The sequence below is a fragment of the Brassica napus genome, chromosome A10 (assembly GCF_020379485.1).
Source record: "Brassica napus cultivar Da-Ae chromosome A10, Da-Ae, whole genome shotgun sequence".
Taxonomy (NCBI): Eukaryota; Viridiplantae; Streptophyta; class Magnoliopsida; order Brassicales; family Brassicaceae; genus Brassica; species Brassica napus.
The window spans coordinates 15757428-15781493 of NC_063443.1; the positions used below are offsets into that span (position 1 = coordinate 15757428).

Below are 24066 nucleotides of genomic sequence, written 5' to 3' on the forward strand. Positions count from 1 at the left end.
AACTGAAATTGTGGAGAGAGGAAAATTGGCAACCTTTTTACTAGAAGCAAGGTCTTTGATATCGTTGAATTACCGAACTTATAGAAACAAATTACCACAACTTACTAGTTACATCAACCAAACACATAAAACATCTTTTCATTATCAAATTACCATAGGCGATTATCGATCACAGCTGCTTCTATTTCCTTCAATGTCTCCTACAATGAAAGGACACACAGAATCTCTAAGTATCATTGGTTTTATGCAAACTTTTCCCATAATCAAATCAATGTTTCCAAGAAAATGTGCAAGTACCGAAGAATGATCATTGAGACCAAGCGAGAGAATCAAAGGCTTCGAGGGAACATGAGAACTGAAGAAATTAAGAGAGATCATATTAATAGTTAGACAACTATGTTGGGTTCCATTTTAATCAGACGTTAGATAAAACGAAACAATGGAGGAGAAGGAGCAAAAATCAAGAATCGATAGAGAGACCTTATGTGATCAATGAGTCTTCGAGCAGTTGCTACCAGCATTGGCTTAAGAATATAGTGGGCATAAGTAAGGCGTAGATTCTATATAAACGTGGATTCTATATAAATGTTGGTTCAACAGACATCCCTTCTTCCTTCCTGTCACCAAAGACACACCCGTTTGAAACATTATATATAACTCAGATGTGCACAACCTATATTAGAATTATGAACAAAATTACAAATTAAAAAAAAAAAATCAAGAACACTCAACTTCATTCCTCATGACAACCTTAGAAGCATGAACAATAATTAAAACTATCACATGTAAAACGTGATCAAGTCAACAACTCTCAAGTTCACTCCTCAAGAAATAGTACAAGGAAGTATAAAATTTATATTTGAGTGAGAGAGAGACCTTGCGTGCAATATAGTCCCCATGGCTCCAATCTGTGTTGCTATGACCTGGAAACAAAGTGTTGTGTGGAGTTTCATAAGAGTGACGTCAAACATCAAGCGAAGTACAGATACAGAGACACTCACAAGGATATGATCATCATAGCTGCAGATCACAATCTCTGTCTTGTTTCCCTTCCAAAACAAAAATTTAAACAAAACACTATCTGATAATCATGAATTAACGCACATGACGAAATCGAAGAAAAAATTCGCATGAAAATTAATTCGATTAGATATTTAAAATTACTATCTTTCTCTGGCAGAAACCCGTTCGTCGCTGCACAAAACGGCATCGTTGTGAGAAGAATCTCATAACTATCAAGCCCAATAAAAGAAGCCCATTAAAATTGATAAAAGCCCATTAACATTCCTGGCGGCGGAAAATGATTGGTGCTGACTTTGATAGTTTTAGTAAACGAATTTGTACTAGGAACCGACTTTGATGAGGCACTACGAGTTCCTCTCCTCACCACGGAAATTAGTATGGCCAATGGACCCAACCGAGAAAAGTAAATAGTACTACATTAGAAAACGAAATCTTACGACTTTGCAATATAATTAGGTGACTACAACCTTAACAGAGACCACACAATGAGTCTTTCTCGTGACAAATTGGACGGAACCAACCCGATTTGGCTCCGACCAAAACAGCGCGCACTAGAGTTTGTTAAAACGTACCAACCAGAAGCTTCCACGTCAGCACAGGCTAGGGATCACAACTAACCATCTAAATTTCGGACAGAAATATGGGAAGTGCGGTTGAGGAGATAAAAATCCCGTGCGTGTCTGCTCGTCAGTCAACACGTGCTGCCAAAAATTTCGCACTTGTCCTCTCAGCCGAATTATTCAAGCCGAGCTGATTAACATCATCTCTTGGTTGCCACATCATTTTTAATAGTTTTTCTTTCCTTATGAAAAATAAAAACATCTTACGGTTTCGTATTTTCATTTACATCTTAGGATATACTACCATTTATTCATAATATTTAGTATCCTTTTGTAAATTACAAGAGCCGTTTAAGTTCGTGGAGGCAGCTTTCTTAATGACATTAACTAAAATACAATACTAACCTACAATGACAAATAACCACATTTCTGTTCTAAATATTTTCTATTTTTATTGTAGTTTGAATATTATATACATATATATTTATACAAATATAATTATTAAATTAACTTAGTGAACAAAAATGCAAAATATGGCTAATTAAGTATTGTGAACCGTTAGATCTTGAATATGAAACGAGATGTCTAAACAATACTCCCTCCGTTTCAAAAAGATACATGTTTTAGAAAAAAATTGTTTTAAAAAAATGTATTTTTATATTTTCTATGCACTTTTTTCAACTAATAATGAAAATTATGAATTTTAAAAACATTAATTACATTTTTTGAAGGCTTTTTAGTTTAGAAATATAGAAAAAACACTCTTTCCGTTTCATAAAGTTATGTATTCTAGAAAAAAATTGTTTCAAAAGATCTATTTTTTTGCATTTTTAATACATGTTTTATTAACTAATTACAAATTTCAAAAAAAAAATAATTATATTTATTAAATTTTTATTGGTTTAAATTCATGAAAAAAAATAATCACAAAAAAATTAAACAAATTTAATATATTTTTATTAAAATGTGTAAAAATCTAAAATATATAACATTTTGAAACGAAGGAGTATAAAACTACAAAAAATTATGCATTAATAATTAAATTTTATTAATAAGTGTGAAAATCGTAAAACATTATTTTGAAATGGATAGAGTATTTAAAACGTATGGGCATCGCAAAATATGTATGTATGGCCGGTCCTGGTTACTCATTAAAACCCTAATCTCATTAAATGAATATGGATTAAATCGACTTAACATAACAGTATATTTTTGGGTAGATAATAAATAATATATAATATATTAGAATCAATAAACTGAGGTGATAAAGTCAAATTAAAAAAATGCGAATTTGTTTGACCATCTCAGCTACCAATCGTAATTTCGCAGTCAGAGCATATAAAAGTTGGCCCAAAAGCAAATTTTGACCTAGTATTCCTCTGGCATCTTCGTTTTTTCCTCACTCGTTATAATTGTTTGACCTATATATGGCTTAGGAAGTTGACGACAACAGTAATCAACCGATAGTACATGCTTATTATATGTTTAGACTGTGATATAAGTGTATGATTCAGTTCCGTACGAGATCATGTATACTATGGATAAACATTAGAACATATATATCCATTGTCAATGGTGGTATTAGGTTTACTTATTATGTCATCCGACAACAACTAATTTCGTTATTATAACGGTGAAACTTATCGTGGAATAGCTTTAATGATTTAATGAGCAGTAGATTTTGCCTTTTTCCTTTTGGCCTTACGAAACCTTCTGAGCAAGAGCAATCGATTGGCCCTTTAAAAAACAAAAGAAATAGTGACTCGCTAAGTGATAAGAGTTGGTGACAAACTGAATACGTTGCACGATTATTTCACTTGCGTCAAAATAGGAAGTCATAGGGTTCTTTGGTTTAAACCACGAGAGGTTTGTGAGATTTGACATTTTCGTCCAAAAAGGTATTTCACTATTTCTTACGCTTTTTGAACAATTAGGTTTTATCAGTAATCCATAGAGTAACAAGAGTTGGTGAAAAACTGAAAATGTATGCATCATGAAATTACTTGCGCTTAAAACAAGAGTCGCAAACAAAATCCGTGAACGTCCCATAATAATCCGTAGATAAATAATACTAACAAACGTGTATTTAGTATTTACCGTCACCGAATACCAAAAAAAATTGTAACAAAAATAATGGGTCAAAATTTTATTTGTTTTTAAATAAAAGAGAGGAGTGTTCTTTTAGGCTTTGGCATCATAGTAAACACACTAGCAATTTACCCAAATGATACTATTTTTTATGTAGCTTAGAATAGAACGTTTGGTTAATTTGTCTTAGTCCAATTATCTGCCATATTTTCCAACTGGTTTGACCGTAATCATGAATCTAATGATCGGTTTGGACAGAAACCAAGTGGATGCAAAATAACCAGTCATGAAATACGGCATGGTCAATTTTAATCTAAAGCCACTACTACTGATAATAATTTATTTTACTTTTAAGTTTTAACGTGTTTTTACTTTTAATATATTTAATTATTGTAACGTATACTAAAATTTATAATACTAATGCTAATAAAAGTCCTAAAACAAAAGTATCTTTTTCAAACTTCTATATTACAACTATAGTATCTTGTTTACCACATGCTCCAATATAATTACATAACTATTGGACAACTAGAAAACATAATTTGGCAGCTTGAAAACTGGTAGTTAGTCTCTGCACAAACTTTATTTACAAAAAAAGTGAGGGAAAAAATACACTTCAGTACTAAAAGATATCAATTTTGTTTGTTTGTTTTTGTAATTAATAAGTAATTAAAATGTTTTTGAACATTAAATCTATCAAAACTATATTAGATGCTCCATTATTTTTCTTAATATAAATGCACATAATATCATTTATATCGTATAGTAAAACATATGACACCCAAAATCTAATACTATATCTATAGCAGATGTGGGTTTTTATTTTCCAACGTATTTATTAATGGCGAAGATACATAGTTAATGTTAATGGGATTGTATACAATATAAATAGGAAAGCCGTTGTAAAGCTGAAGCCGAGCCGATAAGCTGCTCTTTAATACACTTGTCTTTCTTTCTTGGAAGCATATATCGTGTGTTGTGTAACTTGGCCTCTGGCTCTTGCTATATATATAGTCTTTCTCATTTCTCAATCCTCTGTGTACCTCTCTCTACCCTCTCTGAACTAATAAGAAGCAAAGTCAGCGAACAAAGAAGTTAAAAAGAATCTTAGCTTGTCTGCTTTTTTGAACTCACGACTATGAGGATTGTACGTGATTCGGAGAACTTCTCTGCGGAGCTGAAGGAGTTCCTCTGCGCCGCTGTGCAGAGGAGGAGAGACGACGACGGGTTCCGCGGGTCAGGAGGTGGTAAATCGAGAAATGCGATGGATCTTGATCCCGACGGTGGAAACAGGTTGGTTTGTGTTACCGGCGGCGTTTCGTACCTTGGTCGCGCCATTGTTAAGCGGCTTCTTGTTCATGGCTACACCGTGAGAATCGTCATCGACTGCGAAGGTAATTGATTATGTTTGCTACTTTACTAATTATAGATTAATCAATTAATGATAGTTATAAAATGACTTAAAATTAAATGAAAGTAGATTTTCTAAAAGTTGGTTTTCAAGTTCTTGATTTTCTTCCACAATTATGATGAAAAATGCAGAGGACAAAGAGAAAGTTAGCGAGATGGAAGCTGACGCTGAAACGGCATCGTTTAGTAATAGGATAACGTCGGTAGTCTCGCGATTAACAGAGATAGAGAGTTTGGTTAAAGCGTTCGACGGTTGTGCTGGCGTTTTTCACACCGCAGCATTTGTCGATCCAGCAGGAATCTCTGGTTATTCGGTACGTTTTAATATCATACACTTAATGCATAGAGCATATTTATGTATATCGTCAGCTTTTTGTTTACACGTATGTGTGTACACATTCATCACATGGAATGCACATGACATATATTACGTTCCAATTTAAAACTCTTCGTAGCCATGAAAAGTTGCATATAAACATGGAATGATTACATGTGTGTTTTGTTCGCGACTCAAATAACGTTTTTTTTTTTGCTCTGTCTAAACACAATCTAATGTGGTGTACGTGTCATGTGTGAATATGAGAATGTGTCAAAAGGCTTGTTTCTAGAACACTTTTTGAGTGGCTCTGCTTTCTTGTTAATGAAGTGGTTATGAGTTGAGGTTGGTGCTTAGAAAGTGTACCTTAGTTTTTCTGAATGTTTGTTGAGTAGCCTACTTATTTTCAACCATAAAATTCAATGGCCTTTGAAAATATCACAATTCATCATCAACCAATTAACGTTGAAAGAGTTGATAGCTCTTTGCTACCAACATAAATAAGATCTTTAGTTGATAGCTTCCTGCATTGTGAAATCTAAGCGCTTCTCTTTTGAATAGATGCCACTTTATTTGAGATTTTTTTTGTTAGTGATTTCACTTTTTCGATGTTGACATTATGAAATATCCAACCTCAACCACCTGATTTAGGAAGAGAGTTATATAGTGCTTAATTTTGCAATATGAATTTTATAAACTTCTAGATTGATTGTAGGTTCCACTTGTTCTGAGAGTTTAACTGTGACATCGCTCTTAGATGTACATATTCTCGACCTACTGATAAGGACATATATCTAATAATAAGGTTTATGTGTAAGTTCGACTATGATGTGTTTCTGACCCATACCTTATATCTATGGCCGCTATTCACCGAAACGTGTACGAGCCAAGATCATTGATTCAGTAAATATAAATACACATTGTCATCATATCAGTCAGATCAATAACTCTTACAAAAACAAAACTGGACCTACCAATTTTTGTAAATTTACAAATTGAGTTTCACTCTTTTTTTTTTCAAATTTATCCAACTCTGTCTTAATTACTCGTTCTAACAAAATGTATCTAACTCATTTTCATTTGTTCATGTTTTGTAGAAATCAATGGCTGAGCTAGAAGCAAAAGTGAGTGAGAATGTAACAGAAGCATGTACAAGAACAGGGTCAGTGAGAAAATGTGTCTTCACATCATCTCTCTTAGCATGCGCTTTGCAAGAAAATTTCTATAACGACCTTGATCACTCTGTTATCAATGAAGAAAGCTGGAGCGATGAACAATTCTGCATCAACAATAAGGTAAATGAATGATGTCATCTGTTTTATTATCTATATATATGTTAATGCTTTTGATCCACCAATTAACAAGTCCCTCTTAAAATAATTCCACAGCTTTGGTATGCACTTGGAAAACTGAAAGCTGAGAAAGCTGCGTGGAGGATCGCAGATTCAAAAGGATTAAAGCTTGCCACTATATGTCCTGCTCTTATAACTGGTCCTGACTTCTTCCATCGTAACTCCACTTCAACTTTGGCTTATCTCAAAGGTAAACCATATAATGAATGTGAATCCAAAACTGAATAACCGTCCAATAATTATAAATATATTCAAACAACTAGTAATGGCATGTGTACGTAGTTCACGGGTGGTCCATATCAATGAGGAGACAAAGACAGCTAATAAGATTTTGATTTTTTTTTTAAATATTTATAAATGCAGGAGCAAAAGAGATGTATAGCAACGGGTTACTAGCGACTATGGATGTGAACAGGTTGGCTAAAGCTCACGTACGTGTATGGGAAGGTTTGGGTGATAAAACCGCCTTTGGTAGATACATTTGTTTCGACACCATTCTCTCAAAAGATGGCGCTCAAAAGCTTGCTAAAGATATTGGTGTACAAGTCGAAAAGATTTGCGGCAGTAACAGCGATTCAAACGCAAATGCAGAGACTTCTACTCGTAATTTAAAAATATCAGATAAAAAGCTTTTTGATCTCATGTCAAGAACTCTAAGAAGTTGCTATCATGAAAGTTAGCTAACAATTAAAATGAGTAGTTTTAAGATGGTTATGTTTGCTCTTGTTATTTTCTTCTTTTTATATCATGCTTCATTACTTAATTTAGTTTCTCTCTATAATCATTAGAATTATTATTTAATGTACGAATGCGTTTTCTTTTATGTGGAGGGAGGTTGTTGTAAAGGGCGGTAGAGTACTAGAGTTGGTATTCATCGAAACTTTATAAAATTGTTAGATTTTTCTATTAAAAATTCAGGTAGCTACAAGAAGTCAAAAACGAGCAGATAAAGCCATTTTGCATGCATTTGCTTCTATTTATTTATTTATTAAAGAAGTATATTTGCTTTATTTATTTTTTGAAAATTAAGTATATTGCTTTTCATTCTGTGATTATGTGAATCATTGAAAACTAAGAATCTCTATATGTTTAGTTTTCTGATAACTCGACTTTTTTATGTTGTAAGAACTAATAATAGGTTTGCCAAAAAAAAACTAAAAGAGCTCCTTCGCCCACAACAAGCAAATGAAGCAATTGAGCTGTTCAAACCAGGGACCTATGGTAACATGTGTCATCATATAATCAGTGATAACTAGAACCATATAATTAGCTGAAGAAGACTGATGTGTGCGTAGCCAGACAGCAAAGCGACTTGCCTCTCTCTTTTTTTTTTCTCGTCAACAAAAAGCATCTCAGTTGCGGAGTTGACAGTCTCAGAATCGAATGCACGTGCAAAGTGCCAAAGTCTTTTCGTAGGAGTAGAAAAAGTCACTCCAAAGGCAGCAACACCAGAGGGGAAAAGCGTGAACGACGCTGCTATTTTTACGTTTGAAAGGCACGGAAAATCATAAATACTAGTACTTCTATATGATAGTAATAAAAAAAATTAATTAAAATGCTTCAAAATCAAACAAAAAAATAGTACAGTACTTAACATAAAAAACTCTGAAGTTGCGTAAATATTACTCGCATCAATTCTGTAATAACTTCATTCATAAATGCATCACTGAAACGTAGAAACTTAAATATTACTCGTACTGTCACTTTTTTTCATGGCACTCTTATATACCCATCATTGAACGCAACCTAATTATGTGCATACTTTAAGATACTTTTGGTCATCGATTTAGTAATGAAATGTTCAGATTTCTTTAACAGTCACTCACGGTAAAAATAAATAAATTTTTCTCAAATGGGTATTTGTTGTCCTCTTTTGTTAGTGTTAATTAAAAACTTAAAATGCATGGAAAGCAACACAAATTGGGCCGAGTTCCCATGAGATGATTCTCTCTGTCTTCGGGACTCATCGAACACGAAGCTCCGATATTTCCTATAAATTCGTTCAGAAGCTTGTTCTTACACAATTCAAACCGGCTTATAATATGTGAAAAATATCGATTTGCTTTAATTAATTAAAATAAAAGAAAAATGTTAGGAGTTGAAACTGATTTGACAAATAATGACCATATGTAAATCGTTAGCGAGCAAGTCACACAGTGCGATTTATCAGCTCTTTTATTTTCCTCGTGGTTACTCAATCCTCAAGGAATCTCAATCTCTACGTTATCATCAATCAGAAGGTTCAGCCGTTCTGACCAATAAAAACTTCAAACTATGCGCAAAATTATTGGATTATACGTACTAACTACTACGTATTAACTATTATTCATATATTATATACATTGTACACGTATAGTCGAATTATTTACAATAATATATATGTAAGTATATTGATATCTTAATGCGCAAACACAAATATTCTTATCAGTGTGATATATATATATATATATATATATATATATATATATCGATTTAAAATTATAATTAGACACGATCACGTCACCGTATCATTGAAAAAAGCTCTTCATTAGTCACGGTCAGACATTATCATATGACATGATCACTGAAAAATGAGAACATTATTTTAGTATTTCAGGATAAACATTCATTAGTAGTAAATGAGATACAAGAGGAGATTATATACAAAACAAGTGAAGTAAACACATAGTATATGCGAAAAAGATCAATCAATAATTAATACCTTTTCTAATGGAATTATATACTACTGTTTTTTTTGTAAATTAATTATATACTGTTTTGTTTCAAAAATGTAACTATTTAAGTATGTATGTAACCTGTTGTCGTTGACTCGTTGGAATTTACTTACTAACTTGCACTTATATTTATACGGGCTTTACATCTATTTGATTATCAATATTGAGAATCACTAAATCTTTGAACATATCGCACATTTCTCGGCTTCGAATTGATCTATTTCTCGTCTATAAATAATCAAAGCTAATAAAGAATAATTTTTTTTTTTGATGAAATGTTAAATTTATTGATCAACTTTTAAAAAGATATTATGTACATCTATAAGTCTTTTACTAACTGAAACCTTATTAAAGAATCAACAAAATTGAAAAACGTATGAAAAAAGTATAGAGCACTCCTTTGCAAGAGCTCCAAGTCCGTAATAAAGAATAATTTGCTAGTTAAGTTTTGGTTAGCTTAAGCCCAAAGATCTAAACAGTCATATTACTTATAGGTTGATGCAACCTAATTATCTAATCTATATTTTTTGATACGGATTAAAAACATGGATAATAGTATAAATGAAAATTGTTTGTAAACATAGATAGCACTATAAAAAAAAAAAGTATAATGTCATTTTAATAATTTCATTAATATAATTACTCAACTTAACAATTTTATTAATTATATTATCTTAATAATACATCACATCATTAATCATATTACCACAATAGTAATAGTACAAATGTTTATTTATTTGTTCATCAACATTAACTTTGTGCCAATTATAAAATCAAAAATGTAAAATACTAGGTTTTGCATATGGTTAAACATTCGTTTTAGTTTGTTTTATTAAAACTTTTTTTTTATTTTAGTTTCACTCGGTGGGAAATTACGTAGCCAAAAACATAATTTAAAGATATGTTTTTGTGAATAAAATAATAACTTAAATCAAAATAATAAAAATGCATTACATTTATTATCATTTAATTTTCACTCCATATAATTATTTTACTAAATAAAAAAAATATTTCTATTTCACTTAATTTAGCCAAACCATAGAAAAAATCTTTTTATTAGTTTATAAAATCAGTTAAGTATGAACATTGGCTATTCATTTAAGTACGAGTTGTTTTTTTCAGGTATCATTTTTTTTGTTTTGAAATTAGGCTCAAATTGAATTATGTGTGGGTTTTGAATTGTGTCATTATAGGTATGAATGAGTTTAAAAACCTAAAAATATATAAATAATAAATGTATCTGAAACGGGTTCGAATATTTGTACAAAAAATAATCATATTATCCGAAGAAAGATTAGTGAAAGAGTCGGGGTACAACCTTTCTTCTTTACTCTGGCATGCTTGCTTTCTTTACCCCGGGCCGTTTGTCTTCTATTCTATGGAACACATTTTAATCCAAGTATTTTGAATACAATTATTTATATTACTACTCATCTGAAATATATAACACTAATTATGAAAAACAAATATTAATGTATAAAAATCAATATCTATACAGATTCGCGGATCAATCTCTAAATCGGTTTAACTTAACAACCCGTATCATACGTATCCTACAAAAAAAAAGAACTAATCGTAAATATACGAAAATCTTTTACTCCGCTATATATATATGAACTTATACTAAAATAAAATACATTTTGCATATGTATCTACTAGCTTATTTGTGTACATATATAGCTTGATATTTAGCATGTGGTCGTATATCGTGAAGAAAAATCGTGTTTAACTCTTTCTGTACACGTGGATATAGTATAAAAAGAGATTACATGTAGAAATAGAGAGACTGTGTATAACTAAAAAACATTCATATATAAATAGAGCTTTGCTAGATCAAGGATCTTTATTCATCCTCTCCGTATTATTCTTCTCCTTCTCCTTGTTCTGTTTTTTTATTGAGGGTTTTAGTCTCATTCACTTTCCTCTACTATTTCTTCCATCATACAAAACCACAGTTTCTATCTTAAGATTAGTACAATATACAAACACACATCAACTGAAACTATATTTCTTTTGATCCTTTATGTATATGTGTACATAATTATATTTACTATACCCCGAAAGAAAGCAAGCTAAGGAATCCTCAAAGGTAACCCATTCACCACTAACCATCTCTACATTTTTCTCATGATCTCATGTAGGGTTATTTATGCATGCTGCATCCTTCTTTTTTTTTTTTTGAGAAGATCCAATTTCTCCCCTCCCCAGTTAGTTAACGTTGATCATGCTCTTAACTAGTTGCACATAGTGTTCATCACTGACAATTCATATTTTCGAAGAGCTTTGTTTATTTTAAACCCTGATTAGTTGATTAATTTAAAACACTACAAGAAAAAGTCTCAATGCCGACAGCAAAATTAATTGGAAATTCGTGTAGCTGTTTTTCTTTTTAGATTGCATGTGTGAATGGAGTATTTCGATTCTGAGTTGTGTTCTTTCAATGAAATGTCCATCTATAACGAGATTTAGCTTCTAACAATGATAAGCATTTATACGGTATAAATATATTTGTATGGCCATGTGAGTATATACATCAGTATAGCGTATGAACATGCAAATTACATTTTTAAAAATTTACCCACCAGTTTGCACATTCACCTTATATAAGTGAAAAGGACAACTGTACTAGGTCCCACTCCGATAAACATGGGAGTTTGTTTTTGTTTTTTTCTCTAAACAGAAATTAAAATTGTTTACCGTTTCACATTAGCTAAAATTAACCAGAAAATGCAATCCTGCAACATTTTGAAAGAGTCAAAGCTTTGTGATCAATACCCCATAAATAAATAGCTTATGAATATCTTAGTAAGCAGTATATATCTAAATACATATTCTATTGTTTTCTGTAATTATTTGAGGGAGATTCCTAATAGACTTTCTAGGACTATTACTAGGGCTATTGTCGTATTGATACTTGCACAATACTCTAGTTATATTCTATTGCTGTCTAAATTGTATTTTATTACAGGCCACGTAATTGGGCCATAATAAGACCCGGCAGTCCACGTGAAAGAGAATCCTTCCCACTAACCATCCACGTTATCACACTAATCTTTTAATAGTTCCTCATTAATCAATATAATATGTCACTATAGTTTTTTGCTGGTTCAACAATCTCCATCTTTTCGTTTATGGCATAAACTAGTTTCAGATAACAAATTCTTTTATTTCCTACTTGTAAATTACTAATTATAGAGTAGAACGTAAACAATGCTACGTACAATCAATACAACTTATTGATCCAAGTCTAGATATAAAAAAACTAACAGATAAATGGCCTAATATAATGCATAATGAGATTACCTACCAAAGCTACCACAAAACTCAAAGCAAACAAAAGGTACTTTAAATTCATTACATATCCCTAGAAGAGCTCCTTACTAAACATATTCAAAAACCTTTTTTTTTTTATCTTCACACGCTCATTCAGATCTCTAAACCAGTCATTAGACCAAACCGTTTACATTTTTTTTCTTAGACATAAGATGTTTGATTCAAATTTGACAAAAGGATAATTAAAACATTTTATTGCCGTGGTGTTACGTACACGCGCTTAAAGAGAGTAGTGAGTTTAAACCTGAACTGCGTAGAGTCATTAAGTGAAAGTGCATGGAAAATCTCGAGTTGTTGTTTCCTACACCTCTCTCTCTGTGTTTTCGTCATTCTTTACTATTTCCTATACGTATCAACTTGTAAGCAGAACTCTTTTTCAAAACTTTGATCCATAAACCCATACATACATATATATCTACGTATTGATGTATCGCATATATAACAACAACACATAGAGAGTGTGACAAAGTTTATTGTTTTTTTTTTTTTTTGGGCAACACAAAGTTTATTGTTTGCTTTCTTTTTCTAGCAGGACTTTGTTTTGATGGAGGAAAACCCGCATCGAGTTTCACGTAAACACAATGGCGGGACCCACTGTCAAAACGACGCCGTCTACGAAGAGAGCCGTCGACACCGTCATCACATTCACGGCGATAAAGTCAAATGCTCTGGCAAGAGATGCCGGTCGTGGGCGGCGGCTGCTATTGCTGACTGTGTAGCGCTTTGTTGCTGTCCATGTGCGATCATAAACTTTCTCACTCTCACTTTCGTTAAAGTCCCGTGGACGATCGGACGGCGATGTCTCGGTCGGAGCCGGAATAAGAAGAAGAAGAAGAGGAAGCTACACATGAGACAAGACCGCGGGAAATTCATCTGTGAAGATGTGTTTGAGATGGCCGGAGGAGATGAGAAATGCGGTGGTGGCGTAGGATGTTGTGGCGGCGGAGATTATGATGATCACCGGTTTGTAGTGGAGAGAGATGGGAGTTTAACGAAGGAGGAGGACAAAACGACGACGTCGAGTAGAGGAGATGATGAGTCGAGAATAAGTGCAAGAGTTGAAGCCGAGAGAGTGTGGTTAGAGTTGTATCAGATTGGTCATCTTGGATTTGGTCGAGTCTCCTTCACTGGGATCCAATGATTTTAATCAAAAAGTCAAAACGTTGTAGGAATCTTTTAGTTAATATTTAGAAAATTTCGGAGGATATATAATGTCACATTTATTTTCTAGTCTGTGTTCATATAGTTATTAGTAATTAGCGAGCAAAATCGCATAAATAACTAAATTTATGTGTCAAATTTGATGGTGTAGATTTATAAGTAGTTGACAATCAAAAGATTTACTCGATAAAACATGCTTAAAGCTGGATCCATGATAAATTTAAGGATTCATTTGGTTCAAACTCGATCCATTAAAAATGATTAAATTTATAGGATCCTAGGAAAGTTTAGTTTAATAATACGGATTTTAATGGGCCTATTCCTTAATAACATCTATTGTTGGGCCAAATATGAGGCCCATTATAAAAGGTCTAACGATGATTTATTTGAGGTGGCAGCTCGTGACCGACCGAGCGTATTTTAGCATTCCTCCTTAATTCTTGTACTATCCTGATATAAAATGCGCCGTCCGTGCAGAATACATCTTTCTATTTTCTTCAGAGGACTTTGCGAATCCTCTAGAGAACGACGACGGAGACGACGATTTCAGAAATGGAGAGCGAGCCAACTCGAGTGATGGTGGCGGTGAACGAGTCGACGATCAAAGGCTACCCGCACGCGTCGATAAGCAGCAAAAAGGCGTTCGAGTGGACACTGAAGAAGATCGTTAGGTCCAATACCTCTGGCTTCAAGCTCCTCTTGCTTCACGCTCAAGTCCAGGACGAAGACGGTAGTTCCCTCTTCATAAATAATTTCGATGATAATGGTGTACGATTGATGCTTTACATAATAGCTGCGGATCGCTGAGTTTCCAATCGAAATTCCAGAAGGATTGAGTTTGAATAGCTTTGGGTTTAGATTTATAGAAAGCTGATGTTAATTGTATTGATCATGGATTGGGAACCAGGTTTTGATGACGTGGACAGCATATATGCTTCCCCTGATGACTTCCGAAACATGAGGGAGCGTAACAAGGCTAATGGACTTCACCTTCTTGAGTTTTTCGTTAATAAATGTCATGAGATTGGGGTAAAACTCATTGATAGATCTATACATCCCTAACTTGTATTATGATCTCATATCAGTAGAACTTTTGATACATGTAAGTTGTTGAACTTGTAGGTTAGGTGTGAGGCCTGGATCAGGAAAGGTGATCCCACGGAAGTGATATGCCATGAAGTTAGGCGTGTCAGGCCAGATTTTCTGGTTGTGGGAAGTCGTGGTCTCGGTCCATTTCAGAAGTACGTACACTCCTCAAGTTCTATGCCTTATACCTGTATAAACTAGTCTTTTTGGTAGTTTTGGCATCCATTCACCACCAAAACCAATGGTAGTTTCTGTTGATGTTTTCATTACGTAGTTTTAAACGCCTTATGGGTTTAGGAGGTGGGATCACATGCATAAAAAACATTTTAATGCGATAATCATGCTTTAACTAACTTGTGCTTGACAGAAATTGAGGAGTAGGGCCCTGTACTTGCATTAAGTATATTATTAGAGTTTGAAAACCTCAGGCTATTGTGTAATCAGCTCACACTTGTTGCTATATGGACAGGGTATTTGTTGGAACGGTGAGTGAGTTTTGTGTGAAGCATGCAGAATGCCCAGTCATCATTATCAAACGCAGTGCTGAAGAGAGTCCACAAGATCCAGCTGATGACTAAATTCCAAATGCAAGACAAGCCATGCGGTGTTCTTTTGTCTGTGAGAGATAACAAACAAACCGTATGTTGCAGTACATGAGAAGAGAAAAAGGATAAACATAACTCTTTTGAATGGTCTAGTATGTGGTGCGTCTCTAGCTGTTGTAGAAACTCGATTCACATGATATATGACTGTGTGGTCAATGCCTTCGTCTTTCATTCTCTAAAACATCCAAACAGAAGTTCCATTATTCGGTGTGTAATCTTTCGACTCTTCTGTTTTAAATATATGGTTTATATAAAAAACGTAACATCTCTATTGCTTACCAAGCTTCAATATACGTATTTGGAAACACAAACGAAATTGTAAAAATAAAAAAACTTAAAACACAAATCCATTAAACGGGTAAAAAGAGCAGAGGTGAGTTTTAGAGGCTACAAAGATAAGGTCAGAGAATCAACGGACAGTTGAAACAACATCATACACAATACTTGTTTCTTCTTCATTCTCTTCTCCACAATCACTAATGTTGGTCTCTTTCAAGTTGCAAAAACGTGTTCCAGCAGTTTCATCACGCCTATTCAAATCAAAATAAAGGTTTGATCAACATGAATATAAACACGATGACATGAATGAATATACAATCTGAATACCCAAAAGTTGCTACTTAGGCATCAATACTTTCAAAAGAGTTTCTACTTAGTTTTATAAAATGGGGGGGGGCATTTAGTTAATTACCTTGTTAGCGATGTTGTTGGAGAGCCAATCAAGGCCTTCATAAAGACCTTCCCCAGATGTGGCACAAGTGCTTTGAATGTACCTGTTAAAGAAAAAAATCATAAAAGTCACATTCTACCACACTGAGACCAATCTAACCAAGTGAATGCCAACATTGGAGAAAGAATATAACATCTTTACCAGTGGCGCTGGCGAAGAGAGTGAAGGCCAAGCTTGTCGGTTATTTCTGCAGCATTCATTGCGTTGGGAAGATCTTGTTTGTTAGCAAACACGAGAAGGACAGCATCCCTCAGTTCATCCTGCAAACATGGTTTAATTAAATCAGAGAAAGGTGTTTTTGTCTCACACTGATCTGTACAAGACTAAACCAGGAAGAGAAGCTAACCTCGTTCAACATGCGATGTAACTCATCCCTAGCTTCCACAACTCGGTCCCTGTCGTTGCTATCAACCACGAATATAAGACCTTGAGTGTTCTGGAAGTAGTGCCTCCACAGGGGACGAATCTGGTTTTTCAAAGAATGCACATTCTAAATGTAAAAAAAACCGAAACAGAAGAAGACAAACACACACCTAAACACTGGACATGGAGATAATAAACCACATGATTGTAGACATACAGTTTTAAAATTTACATGATACATATAACTGGGTTCACACCAAACATTAGTACTAATCATGCTGAGTGAGGATATCATTGACATGCTGAGCAGCTTGAGAAACGTGATGTAGAGAAGAATGATTCAGGCAAGAGTTAGAAAGCGTACCTTGTCCTGACCCCCCACATCCCAGACAGTGAAGCTGATGTTCTTGTACTCAACAGTCTCCACATTGAATCCTGCAAAGAACTTGGATTAATATAAAGCCAATAGAGACACACACACACAAGTAAAAAGAGACAAGCAACATCTTATAACATAGAAAAGGACTCAGGAATCATAAAAACTAACCAATGGTGGGGATGGTGGTGACGATTTCGCCAAGCTTGAGCTTGTACAAGATAGTGGTCTTACCAGCAGCATCAAGACCCACCATCAAAATCCTCATTTCTTTCTTGGCAAACAGCCTGCTGAACAGCTTCGTGAAGTTAAGCCCCATCTTCCTTTACCTATCCCCTTCACCCAAACCACAACGCAATAACGAAAAAGCTTTTATTAAAATGATTAAATCTATCAGCAACACAATCAGAAAGTCTGAATCGTTGATAAACACGATCAATCCCAAATAATCTCAACACAAAGTTCTTATAGGCTCAATCAATATCGATAATCAGATCCTTGAAGAAAGCATAGTGACGAAGATTCTGTAAGAAGCAGTCGTTCTAAATCAGGGGAAACCATGCTCGATCAGTGGATCGTAACTTGCACGACATCAGATTCAAATCAAATCTAAAACAATCGTAGGAATCAGCGATTGAACAAGTAAAAAGAGACTATCGATCAATCTGTAAAGGAGGTAGAGATCATATACCAGAGATGTTGAGAAACGATGATAGAGAGAATATGAAATCGAGGAGGAGGAAGAAGAAAGTTTACCTTTCGAAGAAGCTCCAAAGAAGGATCTTACTGTAGAGCAAGCCGCGAGTTTCGAAGAGGAAATGACTCTCCAGCTCCAATCTAATTTTAGAAATATTTATTTACCAATGTGGTACAATAGTTATTATTATATTGCATTATCACCCCAATAGAATTACTTAATCTAAAAGTGCCTACCTTAGAATCCTTTAATTGCATACTACTCCCTGATAAATAGCGGTATTACAGAAAAGTCTACTCAATCCTTGGTCTTTACTTTCTTCTCCACACAAATCCACCATAGCCGAAAAATACTCTTCAAGTCTAGCCATGGCCGTATGTAGCTGTTTCCTCCAAGCTCCACCGTGCTCTCGCTTCTTATCACCGGTTTTCTCCCGCCGCGCTGCGAATCTCTTCCCCGGCTATGGTCAGCTCAAATCCACCGTCATGTTCTCCTCCTCCTCCTCCGCCGCGAACCGAACCGGACCGTTGACATCTCCGGTCAGAGCTGAAGTAAAGCGCGTCTCGCGCAAGGAATCTGAAATAGCTTCCGGTAACTTCTTTACTCATTGAGCTGATGTTACTAGTGATTGAGTGTAACTTGTTCGTGATAATGTATATTTAAGCTTCTGATCTACAATTCGAGACGCCGTTGAAGATTGTTGAGTATCCGGATCCTATCTTACGCGCTAAGAGCAAGAGGATTGGTGTTTTTGACGAGAATTTGAAGAACTTGGCCGATGCTATGTTCGATGTTATGTACAAGTAAGTCGTTCGTTATACGTTTACTAATTTTAGACTAAGGCTCTGAATGGTAACTGCGGTTTGAGAAGCGGTTTAACTGCGTCGGTCGGTGCGGTTTTAACGGTTATAAAAACGTATAGATATATGATATATGTAGAGACTTTTGTTATAACTGCGGGGCGGTTCGTAACATTGGAAGCCTAAAAGTGTTTGTTAATATATGTTTTAAATTTATAGAAATGTCAATGTGTTTGAATTGTTATTGAACATTGTACTTGATAACACAAAAGAGACTGAGATTGACACTGTGATTGCTTGCTGTTGAACAGAACGGATGGCATTGGGCTCTCAGCACCACAAGTGGGGCTCAATGTTCAACTCATGGTGTTTAATCCGGCTGGGGAGTCTGGTGAAGGAGAAGAGATTGTTCTTGTGAATCCGAAAATCAATAAGTATTCTGATAAATTAGTACCATTCAACGAAGGATGCTTATCCTTCCCTGGGATCTATGCTGATGTAGTTGTATGTTTAGCCTTTCTGGACTTCTCTTTTAGCATATTACTCATCATTTTCCATGATATTGGTTTTTATGGGTGATTGGTTTTTGCTTTTTTCAGCGACCACAATCTGTCAAGATTGACGCAAGAGACATTACTGGCGCTAGATTTTCGATCAGTCTATCACGTTTACCTGCACGAATATTTCAGCATGAATACGACCACTTAGAGGTTCTTTCTTCACTTTCTTTGAGATATTTGCTTGATTGAACATTAGACACAAAGCATAAAAGTATTTTTTGTGGACAATTTAGTGGCATTGGTTTATGTTGAAACAAATAGAAGAAACTTGAGATGAAACTGATATATTTTTTTTGATTTTTGCTCATTCACTCATGAGACCCAATCCTTTTTAGTACGTTATGTGTTAGCGTGTTACTGGGTATGCAATCTTACTTGTTTTCATGGATGAGTTTGGTGTTGCTGTATGTGAGTATCACTTGTGAGCCTTTGTTTCTGTCTGATTGAAGGATCTGTCAATGACAGGGAGTTCTCTTCTTCGACAGAATGACGGATGACGTTCTTGACACCATTCGTGAAGAGCTAGAGGTGAGTAAAACTGAAAGAGTACAGAGTTTAATGCTATGATAACCTGTAGTTAAATCGTGACTCTTCGTGAACGTCTTTGCAATAAGTATCCTGACAAGTTTTGTTCCGCAGGCCCTGGAAAAGAAGTACGAAGAGAAAACTGGACTGCCAAGCCCTGAAAAAGTACAAGCACGACAAAAAAGGAAAGCAGGAGTTGGTTTTGGCAAACGTCGATGAGACATTCTCGCTCAATTCTCGTTTCATCTTCGTTTAGGGTATGGGTAAAAAACTGTTATTTCTAATAAGTTTGAGGTTTTATTTTTTGTTCTCTTGGCTTTTTGTTGTGAACTTTTTCCTTCATATCTTCCGCTGCAGGAATTAACAATGGTATGGGGAGCAGACAATGACAAGAAACACGTTTGCCTTTCTAAATCCAGAGGAGGACATCACATTGTGTGATGCAAATCTCCCAAACATGATGTACGGTTGTAACACATATCATTTATTTCAGAATCTTTTTTTGCCAGAGTAATATATTATTCAGATTGTCTGTTTGCGCTGTTATATAATGTTGGCCTTTTACATGTCATGGTGTAACTTTGTTACAAACTAAAATGCATCACTTTTTACTTGTGTTGGAATCTTAGGTAAATAAACTTTTGTATGTTGTTTAGCGTACATTTCTCTGCATGTCTCAGATGATATAACTTATTTTATGTATTATCATGTTGCTTGTGATTTGTCCTGTCGTAACTAGTCCAAAAGTTATAATTAGATTATTGCCTCACAGATGAAATTCTTCCGTAGGTTATGGGTCGATAACTCCAAATATCTATAACAGAGTGCAATACATTACCATGCAATATGCTACATTTTGACTGCATTTGATTTATACAAACTAGTATTAGAGAAACTAAGGGAATAAATCCTGTTTTATTCGTATGATTCCTATGATCCTACCTTAATAGTTTACATTATATCTTGCTCTAATATCAGCAAGCATCATTGGAAGACTGACTTGTAGACTTTTCTGTTTTCAAACACTGAATTGGAGGAAGAGTTTCAGTTTTCAATTCACCGTGTGCTTCCCAGCAGAATGGCTCACTTGAACTTGCTTTATCTGTGGCCGGCTTAAGCTCTATGGTCGACAGTGAGATCCCTGTGCATGGCAAGCTATCACTGCATGCAAAGCGTACAGGTTCCCTTGTGTAGGTACCTTTTATGTTTATGTAGTTTATGTTTGATACAGCGACTGCTGAAGTTTCATTGTGGCATCCTCCACCATCGCAGTAATATTGATCTATTACTATCGGATTAGCTACTTCGCTGACTTGGATATTTGAAAACATAACTTGTTTTACAGACCCTGACCCTCCCTACCATTAAACATAATAGAAAGTTGTCAGAATCTTTGAGCGGTTACTTTGATTTGTCTTTGCCTTTGTTTTGTTATGCAAACATATGTGTAGAAGAATTTACCTGCCATGATTTTATTCGAACACCATTCGTAGTTTCATGCATAGTGACATCACGGACAGTGATGTTTGAAACACACGCCTTTGTGTTCTCCTTTCCTAGTCCTCCAATGCTAATTCCATGGCCAGGCCCACAGTCTACATCGTGTATGTAGATATTTGAGCATCCTGTTTGAATTGATATACAGTCATCTCCTGTAAAATGCACGAAATTGTTATTTCTTCATCTTGGGAAGTTTGTTGAGGAAGTATAGTCTGGAAATGTTTGATGATTTGACTTGTAGTATCTAATTACGAATATATTGACTTGTAATAAATGTAATTTAAACAAAATGGGGTATGTTTGAAGTCTGTGGTTACCACAAGCCAGCGTGCTGCGGTAAATAACGGCATCTTGAGAGTTTTGCAGGTGGATTCCATCTGTGTTTGGAGAATCTCCAGGAGATGAAGTTGTGAAGTCAGACACTTGAATGTTTACACAGTTATCAAACTTGAGGTGGGTCTGAGGGCTGTTCTGTATGGTTATTCCATTAACCATTACACCGTTACTCCCGTAGAATCTCAAAGCCTACGTACCAGCCAAGGTAATTGATTAAGTTTCACATTTTGACTTTAATTGTCATCTCCATCCATGAGGCAAATCAAATGAAACTTACTGTTGGTTTAGTTCCTGGCATTTTCGTGCCCTTTCGATCCTTCATCTTTCACAAATAAAAAAGGTACAGGAAGCAGAGGTTATTGTAAGCTAGATTTTTTTTTTTTAATTTTGTTTAGCTAGGGAAATTGAGTTTAGTATTACCATGTCGTTCTCATCTGCTGGATCATAGTCAGGGGACTTGTTCCACCATACCGATCCTTGTCCATCTATTACTCCTTTTCCTTTTATAGTGATTCCTGTAAGTGATTTGAATTCCATCCATTGCAAGAGACCTGATCCCCAGGCACTCGAACTTGTTGGAGCTATGATCTTTCCATCTAACTGCACAATGTCCAAATACACAACTATATAACTAAAGTTGCTCGAATAACATTTCTTTGTTTTTTTTATTTTTTTGAAATTCACCTGAAATACAATGTTCTCTTTACACTCTTTTCCCAGGAAGGAGACAGGTCCAACAAGGAACGTAGAACCGGATGGAACTAATAATGTCGATGCTGCCACTTTACAAGCTTCATTCCAAGCATCTTCAAAGGCCTGCAATATCAAAGGTACATTGATCATCAAAATCTTCATTGTTTGGACGGTATAGTTGCATTATATTTGCTGCTAAACCATTGAAATGCTAATTCACCTTCGTGTCATCACTTGTCCCGTCACCTTTTGCACCATAGTCAAGGACATTGAACGTTCCGGAACTTCCCCCTTCAGCGATAGACCTGCGGTTTCCTCTCCAGTATACACTGTGTCTAGCGTCACAAGAGATTAAAAGGAGAAGTTTCAGGGCAAGACATTTCAAGGTTAGACTATACATCTTTAGTATGTTGAAATAATTTGTGTCTAGGAAGAAATGTGTTTAGATTTTGAATGATGAGGAACTGATGAGACGAGGTTCATATTTATAAGTAGAGAAAACACTGTTCCACATATGAGTTATGAAACTATGAAACAGTTAAACAGTTAGATGAGGACAAAAAGCTTTGGAACTCTCTTCCTCTTCAAGCATGTTCTACTCATTTGCTATATTTTAATTTAATTGGAAAATGAGCAAAAAAGCTGATGGGGGTTTACTTGCTTGATCAGCTTTTTCTATTGACCGCATCGTCACACTTTACTTGCGATTTGGCTTTGATTTGTTCTTGAACAATGCGTATTACTCAGAGTTCTTTAATATCATTTAGCTTTGATTGTTCATGAATAATGCAGTGTTACTTAGAATTTGTTTGTGTCGATCATTACTAACATCTTAATGTTCCTCTAGCATTAATTAGAAGTTCCATTGAATGGCTATGAGGTGTCTGTGCAGTACTTTAGTTGCTAGAAACATCTGATCAACTTTCGTTTATACTTTATAACATAACACGGGTCTTTTCAGGTACTGAGCTGGTCTTGGTAAGCTCTTCGGTTAACACAAAAACCAAAATCTATTTATCAGGCAAAGGATTATTAAAGAGTCAAGAAAAGTTGCCATACAATCACAGGCATGTCACGTAGACCTCATCATAAGATAATCTTTTTTTTTATTTTGAATTCCTTAAATTAAGCAGCGTAATTTAGGTTAAATCTGTGGTGTTCATTGAATCTTCTCAAATGCTATATAAAATCTATTTATCATTTTTTCTTCGAACTCATGAACATTCAAAGGTCCATATTAGTTGCATGAGAATAGGATGCTCAGCACGGTTTGATTATGGTATATTAGTAAGATTCAAAGTTATGTATTGAACTCGTGATGAAGATACACTTTGCATGCAGCCCCAGGTGGAAGGAAGAATATAGACTTGTAGAGTATAGACTAGCACGTTGCTACATGTATGGATCCCATGCGTTGACTTTGACAAAACTTTGTTGAATTATTCTATATCTCTTGATCTTGAAGAGCCTATTGGTCCCCAAATTCACTGAAATGCTGTTACTATTTTATTAATTGTATCTTGCTTTGGCTGTTGGAAGTGTGATTATATATAAGAAATTTCAAGTGATTCCATGTCGTGTAACTGATTTCTTGTGACACTTTTTTATTATCTTCGACTATATTAGGTGTGAGGTAGGTGGTGCATGTTGCAGTTTCTATACGATTAGAGATGTATTTTTGTTGTTGGTTTAGTTATTTTATCATTTTGATATAGATTTTACGAAGAAAAATGGTTGGATAGCAGCAATTCACGGAAGAGATCATAACTCGTAGCTTGCAAGTCACATGAACAATATTTTCTAGCAGTCTGTAGAATTTCGGTATATGCCCAACAACT

The 24066-nt window shown here is 34.8% G+C and overlaps 6 protein-coding genes and 2 long non-coding RNA genes across 15 annotated transcripts; 5 read left to right on the forward strand and 3 right to left on the reverse strand.

Annotated features, from left to right (window-relative positions):
- Nucleotides 1-14: 14 nt before the first annotated feature.
- LOC106368691 lies at nt 15-2076 on the reverse strand. The gene is made up of 5 exons (XR_001274089.3): nt 1002-2076; nt 877-923; nt 481-617; nt 298-355; nt 15-200 (listed from the first exon to the last, which is right to left on the reverse strand). It is a non-coding gene; the product is annotated as an uncharacterized LOC106368691 (long non-coding RNA).
- Nucleotides 2077-4626: 2550 nt separating this feature from the next.
- On the forward strand, nt 4627-7570 carry LOC106372111 (cinnamoyl-CoA reductase-like SNL6). The gene is made up of 5 exons (XM_013812245.3): nt 4627-5065; nt 5214-5395; nt 6495-6692; nt 6786-6939; nt 7113-7570. Exons 1-5 carry the CDS (start codon nt 4810-4812, stop codon nt 7427-7429), a joined length of 1107 nt encoding a protein of 368 aa, XP_013667699.2. The 5' UTR covers nt 4627-4809; the 3' UTR covers nt 7430-7570.
- A 2972-nt stretch (nt 7571-10542) lies between these two features.
- On the forward strand, nt 10543-14001 carry LOC106370551. Of its 2 annotated transcripts, none has more exons than XM_013810550.3 (2): nt 10543-11552; nt 13326-14001. In XM_013810550.3, exon 2 carries the CDS (start codon nt 13341-13343, stop codon nt 13935-13937), a length of 597 nt encoding a protein of 198 aa, XP_013666004.1. In that variant the 5' UTR covers nt 10543-11552; nt 13326-13340; the 3' UTR covers nt 13938-14001. The 2 variants fall into 2 exon arrangements, with proteins under 2 accessions (XP_013666004.1, XP_013666001.1); XM_013810547.3 differs by having other exon boundaries at nt 10547-11552; nt 13329-14001.
- Nucleotides 14002-14413: 412 nt separating this feature from the next.
- Nucleotides 14414-15819, forward strand: LOC106372110 (universal stress protein A-like protein). The gene is made up of 4 exons (XM_013812244.2): nt 14414-14687; nt 14865-14986; nt 15080-15198; nt 15513-15819. Exons 1-4 carry the CDS (start codon nt 14510-14512, stop codon nt 15619-15621), a joined length of 528 nt encoding a protein of 175 aa, XP_013667698.1. The 5' UTR covers nt 14414-14509; the 3' UTR covers nt 15622-15819.
- Nucleotides 15820-15893: 74 nt separating this feature from the next.
- Nucleotides 15894-17999, reverse strand: LOC106372109 (ADP-ribosylation factor 2). Of its 6 annotated transcripts, none has more exons than XM_022693528.2 (7): nt 17874-17999; nt 17289-17453; nt 17106-17176; nt 16725-16844; nt 16520-16638; nt 16340-16421; nt 15894-16178 (listed from the first exon to the last, which is right to left on the reverse strand). In XM_022693528.2, the coding sequence occupies exons 2-7, from the start codon at nt 17434-17436 to the stop codon at nt 16173-16175; spliced, it is 546 nt and encodes a 181-aa protein (XP_022549249.1). In that variant the 5' UTR covers nt 17437-17453; nt 17874-17999; the 3' UTR covers nt 15894-16172. The 6 variants fall into 6 exon arrangements, with proteins under 6 accessions (XP_022549249.1, XP_013667697.1, XP_048598270.1 ...); XM_013812243.3 differs by having other exon boundaries at nt 17289-17446; nt 17874-17942; XM_048742313.1 differs by having other exon boundaries at nt 17809-17903.
- Nucleotides 18000-18118: 119 nt separating this feature from the next.
- Nucleotides 18119-20312, forward strand: LOC106372106 (peptide deformylase 1B, chloroplastic/mitochondrial). Its single transcript, XM_013812237.3, has 7 exons — nt 18119-18405; nt 18479-18617; nt 18926-19118; nt 19214-19324; nt 19640-19702; nt 19814-19956; nt 20057-20312. Exons 1-6 carry the CDS (start codon nt 18183-18185, stop codon nt 19916-19918), a joined length of 834 nt encoding a protein of 277 aa, XP_013667691.1. The 5' UTR covers nt 18119-18182; the 3' UTR covers nt 19919-19956; nt 20057-20312.
- A 198-nt stretch (nt 20313-20510) lies between these two features.
- LOC106372107 (polygalacturonase At1g48100) lies at nt 20511-23176 on the reverse strand. 2 transcript variants are annotated; one of them, XM_013812238.3, is made up of 7 exons: nt 22449-23176; nt 22220-22351; nt 21956-22135; nt 21813-21857; nt 21517-21724; nt 21161-21351; nt 20511-21057 (listed from the first exon to the last, which is right to left on the reverse strand). In XM_013812238.3, the coding sequence occupies exons 1-7, from the start codon at nt 22626-22628 to the stop codon at nt 20674-20676; spliced, it is 1320 nt and encodes a 439-aa protein (XP_013667692.1). In that variant the 5' UTR covers nt 22629-23176; the 3' UTR covers nt 20511-20673. The 2 variants fall into 2 exon arrangements, with proteins under 2 accessions (XP_013667692.1, XP_048598267.1); XM_048742310.1 differs by having other exon boundaries at nt 21813-21842; nt 21932-22135.
- LOC106372108 lies at nt 21567-23848 on the forward strand. Its single transcript, XR_001274690.3, has 4 exons — nt 21567-21740; nt 22256-22365; nt 22489-22614; nt 23190-23848. It is a non-coding gene; the product is annotated as an uncharacterized LOC106372108 (long non-coding RNA).
- The last annotated feature ends 218 nt before the right edge of the window (nt 23849-24066 follow it).

Excerpts from the sequence above, each read along its gene's own strand:
- LOC106372109 (XM_048742312.1), bottom strand. The coding sequence starts at position 17,436 with ATGGGGCTTAACTTCACGAAGCTGTTCAGCAGGCTGTTTGCCAAGAAA. Across the intron at positions 17,177-17,288 it reads CACCACCATCCCCACCATTG|GATTCAATGTGGAGACTGTT; the intron begins GTTAGTTTTTAT and ends AGTTCTTTGCAG. Across the intron at positions 16,639-16,724 it reads TACATCGCATGTTGAACGAG|GATGAACTGAGGGATGCTGT; the intron begins GTTAGCTTCTCT and ends CCATGTTTGCAG.
- LOC106372106 (XM_013812237.3), top strand. The coding sequence starts at position 18,183 with ATGGCCGTATGTAGCTGTTTCCTCCAAGCTCCACCGTGCTCTCGCTTC. Across the intron at positions 18,618-18,925 it reads ATGTTCGATGTTATGTACAA|AACGGATGGCATTGGGCTCT; the intron begins GTAAGTCGTTCG and ends GCTGTTGAACAG. Across the intron at positions 19,703-19,813 it reads CCATTCGTGAAGAGCTAGAG|GCCCTGGAAAAGAAGTACGA; the intron begins GTGAGTAAAACT and ends TTTGTTCCGCAG.
- LOC106372107 (XM_048742310.1), bottom strand. The coding sequence starts at position 22,628 with ATGTATAGTCTAACCTTGAAATGTCTTGCCCTGAAACTTCTCCTTTTA. Across the intron at positions 21,352-21,516 it reads CCGCAGCACGCTGGCTTGTG|GAGATGACTGTATATCAATT; the intron begins GTAACCACAGAC and ends TGCATTTTACAG. Across the intron at positions 21,058-21,160 it reads TTCGAATAAAATCATGGCAG|GGAGGGTCAGGGTCTGTAAA; the intron begins GTAAATTCTTCT and ends GTTTAATGGTAG.
- LOC106370551 (XM_013810550.3), top strand. The coding sequence starts at position 13,341 with ATGGAGGAAAACCCGCATCGAGTTTCACGTAAACACAATGGCGGGACC.
- LOC106372111 (XM_013812245.3), top strand. The coding sequence starts at position 4,810 with ATGAGGATTGTACGTGATTCGGAGAACTTCTCTGCGGAGCTGAAGGAG. Across the intron at positions 5,396-6,494 it reads CAGGAATCTCTGGTTATTCG|AAATCAATGGCTGAGCTAGA; the intron begins GTACGTTTTAAT and ends CATGTTTTGTAG. Across the intron at positions 6,940-7,112 it reads AACTTTGGCTTATCTCAAAG|GAGCAAAAGAGATGTATAGC; the intron begins GTAAACCATATA and ends TTATAAATGCAG.
- LOC106372110 (XM_013812244.2), top strand. The coding sequence starts at position 14,510 with ATGGAGAGCGAGCCAACTCGAGTGATGGTGGCGGTGAACGAGTCGACG. Across the intron at positions 14,987-15,079 it reads ATAAATGTCATGAGATTGGG|GTTAGGTGTGAGGCCTGGAT; the intron begins GTAAAACTCATT and ends TTGAACTTGTAG. Across the intron at positions 15,199-15,512 it reads GGTCTCGGTCCATTTCAGAA|GGTATTTGTTGGAACGGTGA; the intron begins GTACGTACACTC and ends CTATATGGACAG.